General features: G+C 34.1%; 3 protein-coding genes across 4 annotated transcripts; 1 reads left to right on the top strand and 2 right to left on the bottom strand.

Annotated features, from left to right (window-relative positions):
• Window positions 1-1,951: 1,951 nt before the first annotated feature.
• Window positions 1,952-4,782, top strand: LOC130941848 (receptor like protein 22-like). The gene has a single exon (XM_057870469.1). The coding sequence runs from the start codon at window positions 2,060-2,062 to the stop codon at window positions 4,637-4,639; it is 2,580 nt and encodes an 859-aa protein (XP_057726452.1). The 5' UTR covers window positions 1,952-2,059; the 3' UTR covers window positions 4,640-4,782.
• A 545-nt stretch (window positions 4,783-5,327) lies between these two features.
• On the bottom strand, window positions 5,328-8,711 carry LOC130941867 (receptor-like protein 34). Its single transcript, XM_057870493.1, has one exon. It carries the CDS (start codon window positions 8,599-8,601, stop codon window positions 5,428-5,430), a length of 3,174 nt encoding a protein of 1,057 aa, XP_057726476.1. The 5' UTR covers window positions 8,602-8,711; the 3' UTR covers window positions 5,328-5,427.
• A 567-nt stretch (window positions 8,712-9,278) lies between these two features.
• Window positions 9,279-14,850, bottom strand: LOC130941351 (putative DUF21 domain-containing protein At3g13070, chloroplastic). 2 transcript variants are annotated; one of them, XM_057869827.1, is made up of 14 exons: window positions 13,838-14,850; window positions 13,278-13,375; window positions 13,086-13,179; window positions 12,622-12,699; window positions 12,368-12,471; window positions 11,999-12,080; window positions 11,743-11,882; window positions 11,566-11,644; window positions 11,393-11,456; window positions 10,971-11,062; window positions 10,779-10,844; window positions 10,456-10,572; window positions 10,032-10,205; window positions 9,279-9,868 (listed from the first exon to the last, which is right to left on the bottom strand). In XM_057869827.1, exons 1-14 carry the CDS (start codon window positions 14,423-14,425, stop codon window positions 9,629-9,631), a joined length of 2,016 nt encoding a protein of 671 aa, XP_057725810.1. In that variant the 5' UTR covers window positions 14,426-14,850; the 3' UTR covers window positions 9,279-9,628. The 2 variants fall into 2 exon arrangements, with proteins under 2 accessions (XP_057725810.1, XP_057725811.1); XM_057869828.1 differs by having other exon boundaries at window positions 9,281-9,868; window positions 13,086-13,198; window positions 13,838-14,075.
• Window positions 14,851-15,325: the final 475 nt, after the last annotated feature.

The following is a 15,325-nucleotide window of genomic DNA, read 5'->3' on the forward strand; positions in this document are numbered from 1 at the left end:
TATTTTATTTGATCTGAAGAATATTTTCCATTTAATTTTCTTATTAACGTAATTAAATTACTATATAATAAGAACATTTTCATTGAAAAGAACATTACAATTATTTTTAGATTTTTGTCACTTTTTTATTATTATTTCGTAACTTATTTATTGGTTGTATTTTTTGAATTATTTTTGTCAATAATATAAACTTTTGATTTAATAGTTTATCTTTTTCTTTTACTTCAACAATGAATTGGCGAAAATTAAAGAAAAATTTGAAACAGATAATCTATATATATATATACATGGAAGAAAATGGAGAAAATATGAGACGGGTTGGGTGAAATTGATAAACTTGATCATCACATTATATTCTTTACAAATTAAATATATATTTTTTTCATTCTAGTTATAAAATAATAGGAATAAAGCATTTAGATTATTCTCCAAAAGCATTCGATCGTAATTGAAGTATGCATCGTTGTTGATCACAAATCCTAAGTCGATGACTTGGGGAAGACTTGGGATTACGTTGTTGAAGGGTGGGAATAAAATGTTCATTTTGAATAGTCTTTGACTATTAATGCCTGAAAATGGCAGAAATAATTACATATACAAAAATTAAATCTTATATATAGTCTTGCTTACTTTATGAATGGTCCTTAATTTTTGTGACGAAAAACTTACAGTGATATATAGGAATTAATTTTTAGTTTCTTAATATTAGTTAATTTTTTTAATTCTATTTTTTTAAAATTAGAGTTTAAGACTTATAATTTAAAATTTAAAGTTAAGAATTTATAATTTAATATGGTCTATAATTTAAAATAATTTGAAAAAATTTAACTGATGATATTGATATTGAGTGAACATATAATTGATTCGCTAATGTTGCTTTGTATAATATATTAGTCTAGAACAAGGTCTTTTTCTAGATCTATATTGGGATAACATCAATTTATCCTAATAACAAATATGTTACTCTTGATATGTACAATTACTTTCACCAAGAATAAGAAGAAGCTTTAACTATCTAATTTTTTTTACACATTGATTTTTTTTTCCACAACTAATAGAAATGATATCGTTTTGAGAAAATTGATATTCACTCTAATAAATCAATGCCTTAAAAATTAAATTTAAAGAAATAAAACAACAACAAAAATAGAGAGAAATTATACAAGCCTCTCACTCCAACTAATTTCTCATTTGACTCATTCATAGGCTAATCAATATTCTGTCCAAAGAAAAAAGACTAATCAAATGGAATTATTTCTTAACATGGATCTGGATCGTGCCCCTTTTGTCATGAACTTCTTTTTCTTCCCATGCCCATTGATTTCCACATATAATACCTAAACTAAACTTACATTATAAGTTAGTCTTGGACATTGATAGATTGGAATAGTATGAATACTATTGGTAGCTGTAGCTTTTAATATAGAAATCATGCATTGGCTGGGTGTAATTCCAGCTAAAAAAATATCTATAAATAGATGGATCCTAGTTGATGAGTGACATACCAATACCATTTTCAAGTAAGCCATATATACATACATAAAATAAGCAAAAATCAATGGTGTATTTGATGTTGTTGGTTGTTAGAGTGGTGTTGTGTGTGTATATGTTTATGATGTTCCATTTTGCATGTTTGTCTTCTTCGCATCTATGCCATTCTCAAGACAGCTCTGCCTTGCTTCACTTTAAGACCCATTTCATTTTTAACACTTCCTTTTTTGAATATTCTGATGACTATGAGTATGTGTATGAGCATGAGTGCCCCCATGTGTATCCAAAGATGAGTACGTGGGAGAATGGGACAGATTGCTGCTCGTGGATGGGTGTCACGTGTCATTCTGTGTCTGGTCACGTGATTGGCCTTGATCTCAGTTGTGGTGCAGTTTTAGGTAATATGAATCCCAATAGCACTCTCTTTCATCTTACTCATCTCCAAACACTCAACCTTGCTTTCAATTTTTTCAATTATTCTCCATTCTCATCTCAGTTTAGTAAGCTTGTGAGTCTCACACACTTGAATTTATCTCATTGTGGGTTTCAAGGTGATATTCCTTCCCAAATGTCACACCTTTCCAAATTACAATCACTTGATCTCTCTTCGAAATATGGTTTAATGTGGCAAGAAACTACTTGGAAGAGGTTCTTGCAAAACACAACATGTTTAAGAGAGATTGTATTGGATGAGACAGATATGTCTTCAATTGGTCCAACACCAAACCCTTTGTCTTTGATTGCCAACTTGTCTTCCACTTTGGTTACTCTTAGTCTTGTTGATACTCAAATAAAGGGTTCTTTGACAAATGACATACTTTGTTTACCCAATCTTCAACACCTCTTTCTAAAAGGGAATGAATTGTCAGTCCATCTTTCCGAGTTGAGTTGTACCACTTCTCTTAGTATCATGGATCTTTCAGAATGTGGTATCCAAGGGCCTATCTCTTCATCATTCTCTAATCTAACACGCCTCACTTCCTTGAATTTAATGGGAAATCAACTCAACGGTTCAATCCCGTCATCACTTTTAAACCTTCACCATCTCACTCACTTGGACCTTTCATGGAATGCATTCACTGGTTCGTTCCCATCATTTCTTTCAAACCATCATCATCTTGTTTACTTGGATCTTTCAGAGAATGATCTTAGTGGTCAAATTCCAAATGTGTTTGATAGGCTAACCAATTTGCAATTCCTTCGCCTTTCGGATAATAACTTCCAAAGGAAGTTGCCATCCTCATTATTTGCCTTAACTCAACTCTCTTCCTTTGATTGTTCTCATAATCAAATTGAGGGACCACTACCTGACAAAGTAGCCTTTTTAAATCTCACTGACTTAATCCTAAGTGACAACTTATTAAATGGGACAATTCCTCAATGGGCCTTATCCCTCAAGTCTTTGAGATACTTAGATCTATCAAATAACACATTCAAAGGGCACATAAGTGAAATTACATCTTATTCCTTGGAGCTTTTAGACTTGTGCAACAATGAGCTCCATGGAAACTTTCCAGAATCGATTTTCCATCTTGTCAACCTTACTCATTTGTGCTTGTCTTCAGATAACTGGAGCAGTATTGTCCACTTCCCACTTTTCTCTAAGCTTCAAAACTTGGAGTATCTTTATCTTTCAGGTTGTAGTTCATTATTGCTAAAATTTGAAACAAGTGTTAATCACACTTTCTCCAATTTGTGGGCACTGCAGTTGCTTTCTAGCAATATTACTGGTTGGTCGGAATTCTCAGGAAATTTTCCAAATTTACATTATCTTGAATTGTCCAGCAATAGTCTTCAGGGAAAAGTGCCAGAATGGATACATGGTATGGATTCATTAATTTATTTGAATCTCTCACACAACAATGTTACATTGATGGACCATTTCCCATGGTATCAACTTGAATACCTTGATCTTAGTTTCAACTCCATGGCTGATGACATTTCTTCCTTCTTTTGTAATGCAACCTTTCTTGAAATTATCAACTTGTCCCACAACAAATTCACAGGAACATTTCCACGGTGCCTTGCCAATAGTTCATCTCTTGGAGATTTGGATCTACAAATGAACAAACTTCATGGAATTTTGCCAGATACCTTTCAGCAGCTTGATGGCCTGAATCTCAATGGCAACCAGTTCGAAGGTCTATTGCCGAAATCATTGTCCAAATGCTCAAAACTTGTGGATTTGGATCTCGGTAACAATCAATTTGAGGACACATTTCCCAATTGGCTTCAGAATATATCAAAATTGGAAATACTGGTCTTACGAGGCAATAAGTTGTACGGTCACATTGTAAATTTGAAATCTGAAAACATATTTCCAAATCTGATTATTTTTGACATATCAAGCAATAACTTTAGCGGCTCATTACCAAAAGCATACATACAAAATTTTCGAGCCATGAAGATTGTTGATGATGTGCAAAGCCCTTTCTCTTATATTAATACAGATTGGATTAGGAGTGGCGACAAAGATGAAGCATATGACATTTCTATGGTTGCAACAATTAAAAGAGTCAGTCTTACTTTTACGAAAATTCCAAATGCCTTTGCAATGATCGATTTGTCAGAAAACAAATTTGAAGGAGAGATTCCAGATGTTATTGGAGAGCTTCATAGACTCAAAAGCCTCAACCTTTCATATAACAACCTCATTGGTCCTATTCCCCCCTCTTTGGGAAATTTGACAAATCTTGAATCATTGGACCTCTCCTCAAATATGCTTGATGGGAATATTCCTGCTGAATTGACCAATTTGAACTCTCTTGAAGTACTTAATCTTTCCAACAACCATCTTGAAGGATCAATACCTCAAGGAAAACAGTTTGATACATTTTCAAATGATTCTTATGAGGGAAACATGGGGTTGTGTGGATTGCCATTGTCAATTCAATGCAACAACAATGTCCCTTTGCAACAATCTCCATCTTCTGAGGCTGAAGACAAATTTGGATTTAGTTGGAAACCAGTGGCAATAGGATATGCATGTGGAATGGTGCTTGGAATAGGATTGGGATATTGTGTTTTCTCAATTGGAAAGCCTCAATGGCTAGTCATCCTCTTTGGAGGTAAAAGGATCAAAAGGAGAAGCCGTGGAAATCGCCGGCGTGCAAGAACAACTCTGTTTCAGCTTTTTGTTGTAATGTAAATGTGTAATAAGTTTATGTCTTGTGCTGTTGTGTTTTTCATGTTTTATTTGATTTGGTGTCGTACTTTTCTTTTACTTTATGGATGTCTACAAGTCTTGACGATATTTATAGTAAGTACTTGTTCTATAGTGGTAAGAAATGTTGCAAGTAAATTCTGTTTTCAAAGTACGTATATGTATGTGTGTTTTCTGATTGTTGATTCTTTTAGTAATTATGTTAGAACAATTGCCAAACTATTAGGAATATCTCCAATACAATCTATTTGTTTTTTCTTCTTTTTTTTTTTATGATGACAATCTAAAATAATTTGTTAAAAAAATACTAATTCTCATGCAATAATAAACAAAAGTCATTAATTGTGGTATCCATGATCAAGTAATAGCTGGTCCCAACTCCCAGTGCAAGTTGAAAATGTCTCTATATTCAAAACGAAAATTAAACCATCTATACTTAGTTCTGGTGAAGATGGAAAGTACTTTACATACTTTGATTCTTAATCAATTATTTGATTAGTCCGATTAGGTTGTTCTCTAGAATTAAAATGTTGTGTCCTTTACAATCAAATATAATATTAGGAAATATTTTTCAGAATTTTCATGAGGCTAAGATTACGTTACATTAATAATTAGAGAGTTCAATATGTATTGTTTATAAAACGTATTTGAGATGTGAAGCACTAGAAAATATAAATATTACAATGCAACCAAACATGCAAAAAGAACTTGACAGTGTTCCATGATCCCAAGAAGTATGCAACAAGACATGCTTCTGTTATGTCATATATCCATTAATTTGTTCTTGTACGGTTTCCATGAGACCTTGTTCCTCTCTTCCTTTTCATACCTTTGTTTGGATCACCTCCAAAGATTGTGACAAGCCATTGAGGCTTTCCAATTGAGAAAACACAGCATCCCAATCCTATTCCAAACACAGTTCCACATCCATATCCTATTGCCACTGCCTCCCAACCAAATCCAAATTTCTCTTCAGCTTGATTGGTTGGAGAGGATAAAGGTTCTTCTTCAAGGATCTTGTTGCATTGTATTGACAATGGAAATCCACATAACCCCATGTTCCCTTGGTAGGAATCCTCTCGAAACGTATCAAACTGTTTTCCTCGAGGTATTAGTCCTACAAGATGGTTGCTGGAAAGATTCAAGAATCCAAGAAAGTTTAGATTGGTCAATTCATTTGGGATTCGACCTGTGAGCATATTCGATGAGAGGTCCAATGATTCAAGTTGTGTCAAATATCCCATGGATTGAGGAATAGAACCAATGAGTTTGTTATGGGAAAGGTTGAGTGCTATGAGTGCATGAACCTCTCCAATAACATTTGGAATCTCTCCTTCAAATTTGTTCTCTGACAAATCAATATATGCAAAGATGGTTGGAATTTTTGTGTAAGCTCTGCTGACCCCTTTAACTGTTGCTATCAATGAGTTAGCATACTCTGGTTGAGTTTCATAACTTATTGCAGAGTAAAAGCGACTATTCATGTAACTCAAAACACTTCCCACTTCAGCATGAACAACATTCTTCATGGCTTGGAAATTCTCAATGAAGTCTTTTGGCAACAGGCCACTAAAATTGTTGCCTGATGCATCAAAGATAATTAAACTTGGAAATGGATGCTTGGTTGTCAAGTTATTACCAACAGGACCATAAAACTTATTGCCTCTTAAGACCAACACTTTCAAAGATGTCAAATTCTGAAGCCAATAGGGAAAGGTATCCTCTATTCGATTGTTGCCAAGAATCAAAACCTCCAGCTCTGTGCAGTTGGACAAAGATTTAGGCAATTGGCCTTCTACTTGATTTCCATACAGATTCAAAGTTTTGAGGTTGCTGTTCATGGAAAACGTATCTGGCAAAGTGCCATAGAGTTTGTTCATCCGTAGATCCAAAACTTCAAGATATGATAAGTTGGAAAGGCATTGTGGAATTGTTCCTGTGAAATAGTTGTTGGACAAGTCCACAACCTCAAGAGAACTTATATTGCATAAGATGGATGAAATTTCATTGGTCATCGAGTTAGAACTAAGATCAAGGTATTGCAGGCCATGCCATGAGAATTTTTCTATTGATGTCAATAGGTTTGTTGAGAGGTTCAAATGATATAAAGAATCCAAATCATGTATCCATTTAGGCACTTTACCTTGGAGATTGTTATTGGATAAATCAAGTATGAGCAACCTCGGAAATTTTCCTGAGAACTTTGGAAAGTCAAGTATGGTGTTGGAAAATAAGTGCAACATTTTCAAATTGGGGAAAGTATAATTGGCATTGACATCAGGTTTTAGTGATATTGATTCATAGCCTGAAAGAGTAAGAGACCTCAAGTTCTGAAGTTTGGAGAAGAGTGGAAAATTGACAAAACCACCATGGTTATCTGATGACAAACACAATTCAGTGAGGTTCACAAGGTCGAAAATCGACTTTGGAATATCTCCATGAATTTTGTTGCCGCATAAATTTAAGTACAGCAAGGAATAAGATGAGATTTCACTTAGATTTCCTGTGAATTGGTTACTTGAAAGGTTTAAATGTTTCAAAAGCGGCAAAGATAAACACCAAGAAGGAATTGTCCCATTTAACAAGTTGCCATCCAGATATAATTCAGTCAGATTTGAAAAACCTGCTATTTGATTAGGTAAGGGCCCTTCAAATTTATTAGAAGAAAGATCCAAGATAGAAAGTTGAGTCAATGTAAACAATGAGAATGGCAACTTTCCCTGTATTTTGTTGTTCCCAAGATTAAGAGTTTGCAGTTTGTTTAGCCCACCAAATATATCTGGAAGTTGACCACTTAGTTCATTGTAAGAAAGATCCAAGACAACAAGATCTTGAAGCTTCCAAAGAGATGAAGGGATTGAACCATTGAGTTCATTGGATGAAAGGTCTAAATGAGTGAGAAGCTCTAGCTTTGAGAAAGATGCTGGGACTGCACCAGTTAGATTATTGTTTGAAAGATCCAAGTAAGTGAGATGTTGAAGGTTTGAAAATGAGGATGGGATCGAGCCGACGATACTATTAGATGAAAGGTCCAAGTGAGTGAGATGTTGAAGGTTTGAAAGTGAAGAGGGAATTGAATCATTAAGGCCACATAAAAACAAAGTCAAAGAAGAGAGATATGTGAGATTAGAGAAAGATGAAGGGATCATTGATCCTTGGAACTCACAAAATGAAAGATCCAAAATACTAACAGAAGCATTGCAATTCAATCTAGAAACATGGACTTGAAGGTATGTGTTTCCATATAGATGCAGCTCTTTTAGATTGGGCAAACAAAGAATATCACTTGTCAAATACCCCGTTATATTTGTGTTACTAAGGCCAAGAGTAACTGAAGAGAAAGACCACTTGGTGATTAAAGACAAAGAACTTGGACTAATTGATGACATATCTGTATAATCTAGAAAGATCTCTCTTAAAGCTGTTGCATTTTGCAGCAGCCTCTTCCAAGTGATTTCTGTCCACTTTAGATTTAAGTTACCTGAGAGATCTAATGAGACTAATTTGGAAAGATATGAGATTTCAGAAGGAATATCACCTTCAAAAGAACACCAAGACAAGTTCAAGAGTGTAAGATTCACAAACCCGCCAAACTGAGATGGTAATAGAGGACCATAGAAACTATTGCGAGAAAGGTTGATCTTTTGGAGATGAGTAAGATGGAAGAGACTACTTGTAGAATTGATTTTACCTTCAAGCCCATGACAGCTGAGGTCGAGACCAATCACGTGACCGGACGTGGATTCACATGTGACACCAGGCCACGAACAGCAATCTGTTCCATTTTCCCATCCATCAACCTTTAGCGAGTTCTTGAGTTGAAGCAAGGCAGAGTTTTGGTCAGGATGGCATAAAGGCGGAGACAAAGACGAAGATGAAGAGAAAGAAGTGAAGAACATATGTAGACACAAAATGATTTGAAATTGCAGCAACAAAAGAGACCCCATGGCCTGATATTGATTTGGTTCAACAAAAACTGGTTTACTTGGGACTGAAGAAAAGAGGCAAGAATGATATGATGGTAAACAATAAGCAACTAACGAGGATTTATAGCCAACTAAGATGCAATGCAATCCAATTAACTAATCTTAAGTACATCATTTCTACTCTAAACTAAAACAATTTATATATGATCATAGTTTTACTGCTGCAACAGCTAGCTCTGCAATATGAACACCAAATAGTTGTTGGATTTGGATACCAAAAAGTAAAACGACAAAGAAATAATAATGACATAAGACTATATTATACAGCAACCTAGGCGGGAGATCCACAGTTCCACACGGAAACAAAGACCCTTTTTTTTAAAGGAAGAAAAACTTTGACTCAATGTCTCAATGAGCATTTTGTTATTCATATTAAAATATTGATATTCAAGCACGTTTTGTTCTCTCTATTCAATATAGTTCTAGTGATAGTTTTAGATACTTTGCTATATTTTAGTTGCACCATTTTGGGATGTTAAGATTAACTCATTTTTTTAATACTAATATGAAAAGTGATATACTCCACCGTTTATGCGAAATTATTTAATATATAAAAATAGTCAAAAACAAATTTCTTGATTAGCGGATTAAAAAAATAAAACTTTTCATAAATAAATTCGATGGGTAAGTTTGCACATGAAACTAATTCATGAAAATTTTCACCTGAGTTTTCTTTTGGAGGTACATTGACATTAAATGTGCAAACAAATGATAAGGGAGTTAAGTAGAAGAAGATCAATCCCTCATTATCATGATGATCATCACACCCATGATTTCAAAACTTGCAAAAAAGGGCTAATCTCAATTGAGTTACAAGGCTTATTGGTGTAAACACCCCCCATTCCCTTTTGAACAAAATTATGAATGTGTTCACATTATTGATTCTCATTTTCAATATGTACCTTCCCATCTTACATGGTGTTGCAAAAATGGCACCAAAACATGCCAAATAGATCTAAAGAAGAACAAAAAATGAAAAGAGTGAACCTTAATCTCTGTCAGAATTTTCCTGATCATCTATATACTCGCTAGAAATCTCGTGCTGCGGTCTCTTCGCAAATGCATCTCCATCGTACTCTGCATCATCCGAGTCCTCACCATTATTCCATTTTCTCTTCACAATTTTAGGGACAAAGTGAGTTACTTCTTTGGCCTCCAACATCTCATCCTCACCATTTATCCTTTCGAACCGAACAGCGCTCACTTTTCTGGCATTTCCAGCTAGTATCTGCAGCAAAATACAAAATAGTTGCAAAATAGACCTACCGGGTGAAAAAAATTACTATAGTTTTGCAGTATCATTTAACTTGCTTATTTCCACACACTCTAAATTCAATAAACACAAGCTAAGATTTTGAGTGAGAATCTTCAGGCAGCAACAAATTGATTACCTCGAGTTTAAAAATCTGGTTCTTCTCTTTTGAGTCCTGGTTGTCAGACTTGGTCTCCTCGTTATCATCATCTTCATCTTCTCGTTCAAGAGACACTTTGATCGATTCACCTGTCCTTGGGATGTATCCAAATGTTTCGCATACAAAGCCTGACACTGTCTCGTATTGGTGACCCTGAAATAGTAGCAGCAACTTATATATATTAAGAGACCTGAAATTCTAAAACAGATTTACCATACTGCTAATAAGCACATTTAAGCTTTAGTCACCAAAAAAATAATAGTTTAAGCTTTTAAAAGAATTGGTTCATACCAATTATATTCTAAGTTCTAATGTGAAATCCCCAAACTACTTAATCTTTTGTTTTAGACCTATTAACAAGTTGAGATGCTGAGGATAAATATGTAAAACAAAAGTAAAGAACCTCTGGCATCTTGATGTTCAAATCTTCAGAGAGCTGATCAATAGATGTGTTCGCATCAACGTCAAATACACCCTCAGCTCGCATTACTATGTAACCAGTTTTTTTCTGAATCTCCTCCTGTAGAATCGCCCCGAAAGTACATAAAGAAGTTTTCTTATGGTAAATCAGCATGTCATCATTAAGCAGCAAAGAGTTGTGGCCATAAAGATTTAAACAAGAACTACGAAAAGTTAAAGGCTAATAATAGCCTACATATAATGCGAGAAATGCGTAATAAGCCACTAATATCTGAATCAAGTGCAGTGACTTATACTAAGCCTTACCTTTGAGTCATTTTCATCAAAGATTTCACCAACAATTTCCTCAACAACATCTTCAAGAGTTACAATCTGTAAATAGAAATATATATATATAGATTCCGTAAGCATCACAAGGTGAAGACTTCTAGAACTTATATGCAGATTACAGAGAGTATGTATTGGGGTTGGCTGGATTCGGGAGTTGTGTGCACATACCCCCACAGTTCCGCCATACTCATTAAGTACAACAGCCATGTGAACCTTCCTGATTCGAAACTCTCTAAGAAGATTCCAAACGGACATTGAATCTGAAAATACCAGTAACAACTAATAAGAATGTATTCACCAAACACTAAATCAATAAAACAGATATAAGTGTGTTGCTATCAAGCATAACCCAATAGCTTCAAAAATCCACAAATTGACTGATTTACACTAAGGATGAGATTTACATCTCAACTACCATTTTCATAACACTCAAATGTTTATAGAACAAAGTCATAATATATTTCAAATGAACTACTGAATTTAAAATGTAAAGACTGTTCAAAATTAAATCATATGATTAAACCTACTGAACTTGTTTGTGTCTATCACCTCTAGTATATTTTGTGCGAACACAAGATAGAATAAGTTACCGGGTACGAAATATGCAGGTTTGTGAGCCATATCTCCAACTGTAGTACTTTCTAGCAAATCGCCCTTCAAAACCAAACAGATTATAATTCTGCAAACTATGAGATTGGGGGATAAAATTAATAGGCAAAGCACTTATAATTAACAATAAGTAAGAGAAAGAAAATCTCCCAACCTTCTTAACATAATCCAACAGATCCATTGCATATGCTATTCCCGTTATATTATCAACACGTTGCTCAAAAACAGGTACCCTATTAAAAATATCATGATCCAGTTACCACATTGGAAACAAAACTCTTCGTAGTTTGAACTATCATTGCAAATTTGAAGGCCGAGAATAATTAAATACCTCGAGTACTGATGTGTGACCCACAAATGATGAAAATCTACAAGGCTTAAACTTCCATCAATTGCAACAACATCAACAAGTGGCGTCATAACCTCTCTCACATGTGTGTCTTTTATTTCCAATACATTTTCAATCATATCCTGTAATTATATATATATTGGAGATATACTCATCATATAAATGGGAAAAGACTGAATTTTGAGGGGAAAAAAATGGACCAAAGTGCAATTAGAATATTAAACCCAAAATCCATTACCTGTTCCTCTTCCTCTATTGCCCCACTTAATTCTGCACCCCTTAGCATCAATTTTAGTTCCTCTTCAGTTACATAAGGCTCACTGGTAAAGTAAACAATGATGGTTTAGTCTATTGTCGACAATGATTGCTCCAACAAGTGTGGATGCCGTTTCAGAAATATCATAATTTCCAGATTAAAAGTCAATCTTAAGAATGGAGTTATCATGGAGTATAGATGCAAATAAAAGAACACCATTCCTGTGACGAAGGGACTAAAATTTTGCATACAAACTAAGATTAGATGTCACGAAACTTCATAAAGACGTAAAGAAGTAATAGATACAATATGATAAGAAAAGATTAATTCCTAGATATCTTTCAAGCAGACCTTCTTCCTTTTAAGCCGAGCATTTTCAGCATCCCCATTGAAAGATAAGTAACAACTCTCCCCACAGGATACAATACCAAGGAAAGCCATGCCACTGGCCTGACCTAAAGACATTATAATCAATATTTGTTATAGAAAGAATTTGAAAAGAAGCATGTAAACAGAAAACATGCAAAATAAACACAAATGCTTAAATCAGGAACATTTCTGCTCACAAAGATTATAGAAGAAAGGGCAACAAATTTACAACATACCACAAACCGAGCCACCTCTGTGGCATTATGCACTGCTATACTTTTTGGAGTGATTTCAGTGAGAAGCAAAATTGCAACCTTGTTTAGTTACAAAGGAAACAAAAAAAAAAAAAGAAACAATGAGATGTTATGAGGGAAAAAGAGCGCAAAAAAAAGGTGCATTTACAGATATTATACTTAGAAAGAAGTAAGAGGAAACATGAATAAGAGACTGTTTTTGAATATAGCATCCAATCCTTTACAGAAAGAAGTTTTTTCCTTTGATTTTTATAGAATTTTGAAAAATTAGTTTGTCATCAACAGTTAACTAGTTTAAAGTACAGTGAGTAGACACAATGAAAGAATGCACCCGGAGGATATGAGTTTCCTATTATCAGATCTATGCATAAAAACCATTTAAGCTCGTTTGGAATCCGTGGACAGATTCCTCAAACATTGAAGAAAGAATAAATAAATAAACATACAGTCATCACTCCTGTTGCTGCACTGACACCAGCTTCCCCAAACATTGCTGTTGCAGCATCTGTAACCAAGGCAGTTGCCGCAATATTCACAACACTGAGTACAACATAATAGCCTAACATTAAAAATATATCATAATTAAGATTAAAGAAAATGGATATTTATCACTACTAAGAACAATGAGGGGGAAATACGTTGTGCCGATAAGTATTGTTGTAAGAAACCGAGTAACATCACTCCGAAGCAATCTGAAGACACCATTTTCTGACTCTTTTTCAGCCAATTCACGAACCTTAGATATTGTCATCAACAATGATCAGACTTCAAAGCTCAAACGACAAGCAGAAACAGTGTTCAAAAGGAATAAAAAATCTTATGATAAAAAAAGGCATTCACATAAAAAGAACTATATGCCCTCTTAAGACAGTTAAGAGGCACTGTTATATTCATTCATAAACTATACAGCCAAACCAGTAATACAATCAAATGTTGATATTTTGATAGACTTTAACTAGCATTCTACTCCAATGGCTTCCAAGTTACTTAAGCTCCACTTTGCCTCCTACCTTTGTGGCCTTAGGTTTTTGACATTGGCACAAAGAGATGCATATAAAGTAATGCATACCTAATATTGTGTTCTTGTGTCAAATCTTGCCAAACATGTAGCTCAATAACTTCTAGAACCATATATTGCATAAATGAAAACCAAATAAATCATAATGTGAGAAGCAAACAGATAGAGAAGGGAACATACCTTCCAAGGCCAAAGTGTAGTAATTGAAGTCTCTGCCATAGAGAAGAATGCTGAGAGCCCCAAAAGGATTGCTAATATCAACCCCTGCTCCTTAAATATACGAAGAACCTGCAAGACCTTAGGCCAAGTGTTCCTAAGCAAGAGTATGCTCTGTCCAAAAACACCATAACCAGCATTCACTACACCTTCGACGGCGGAAACTCGCGGGCATCCAAACACCAAAACCCCACAAACTGCTGCAGCCAGAATCACCCCACTCTTCATCAATCCCTTTACAAAATTCAAATTCACTTTGGAAACAGCATTTTTCTCTTGAAAACAGTCATTGCCACTACTTGCCAAACACCTCAAGCTAGCTCTACCAAACAACCTTCTATCATCTTTCGTATAACTAGAAACCATAAAAACGCTTCCAAAACTACAAGGGTCAAAACAATTTGACACCAAGGGACAAGAAGGGTATCTATCTTCTGTGGAAACAACTCTCATTGGAACTCTCTTTGTGCGATTGTAGTGTGCAATATAAGGTAATCTAGAACAGCCGGTGAGGAAGACTTTGTGACCGAGAACCAATGATTCAAGTGCCATCCCCAAACAAATTTCATAACAAAAATAAAAACTTAAGAACACCCCACAAATCAAAATCAAATCTTGATGCCAAATAACTTGAAAAACTACCCAAATGAATCAAAACAAATATATCTAATTTGTTATGATATGCAACCAAAAAAGAGGTTATGTTATGCAACAACCTAGAACAATTGGGAAAAATAACAGCGAATAAGAACAGAACAGAACAGAACAGAAAACACAATATAAAGGAAAAAAATTTCTCCTTTCTTTGAATGTTGGGGTTCTATTGGAAGTAAATTGTGGAATTTGAAGAATGGGGGTGTGAAATTAGGGTTCGAAAGTATGAGAATTGAGGTTTTAATCAAAGTTGGGAGCTTTGTCTTTGTTAGCTGAGTTCGTTCGCCACAGCAAGTGGCAGCTTTGGTTGGTGGACTTCGGAAGCTGATTCTGCTGATTTTAGTTTTTTCCTTTTAAAAAAAAAGATTTATTTTTTAGTAGAGATTTTTTAAATAATGAAAAATTGAAATAACACTTTATTTGAAATTATGTATGGAAAAATTAATTTTCTTATATAGTAAACAACTAATTATCTTTTAGTATATTATTATGTTAATAAATAATTAACATGGAAATATTCTTTGGACAAAAAAATAAAACTGAAAATATTTATATTATTATTTAATAATATAATATAGTATCATCAAATTATTAAAAATACTATATTTTTAAGCATGATTTTAAGACTAACAAATGTGATAATATATATATAAAATATTATGTGCACATCAAAAATTAATTATTATGTACTTATATAAATATATATATATATATATATATATGCTATTTAATTTATTTTTAATGTGTTTTTTTATATTTTAATATATTTTTTATATAAATAATTAATTAAGTGACTAA

The sequence above is a fragment of the Arachis stenosperma genome, chromosome 7 (genome assembly GCF_014773155.1).
Source record: "Arachis stenosperma cultivar V10309 chromosome 7, arast.V10309.gnm1.PFL2, whole genome shotgun sequence".
NCBI lineage: Eukaryota > Viridiplantae > Streptophyta > Magnoliopsida > Fabales > Fabaceae > Arachis > Arachis stenosperma.

What these genes read in the sequence shown, in the direction of transcription:
- LOC130941848 (XM_057870469.1), top strand. Translation starts at nt 2,060, where the DNA reads ATGTCACACCTTTCCAAATTACAATCACTTGATCTCTCTTCGAAATAT.
- LOC130941867 (XM_057870493.1), bottom strand. Translation starts at nt 8,601, where the DNA reads ATGGGGTCTCTTTTGTTGCTGCAATTTCAAATCATTTTGTGTCTACAT.
- LOC130941351 (XM_057869827.1), bottom strand. Translation starts at nt 14,425, where the DNA reads ATGGCACTTGAATCATTGGTTCTCGGTCACAAAGTCTTCCTCACCGGC. An exon ending in ACAATACTTATCGGCACAAC is followed by an intron (nt 13,180 to 13,277) that starts GTATTTCCCCCT and finishes TGTTGTACTCAG; the next exon opens with TGTTGTGAATATTGCGGCAA. An exon ending in CAGAGGTGGCTCGGTTTGTG is followed by an intron (nt 12,472 to 12,621) that starts GTATGTTGTAAA and finishes TAATGTCTTTAG; the next exon opens with GTCAGGCCAGTGGCATGGCT.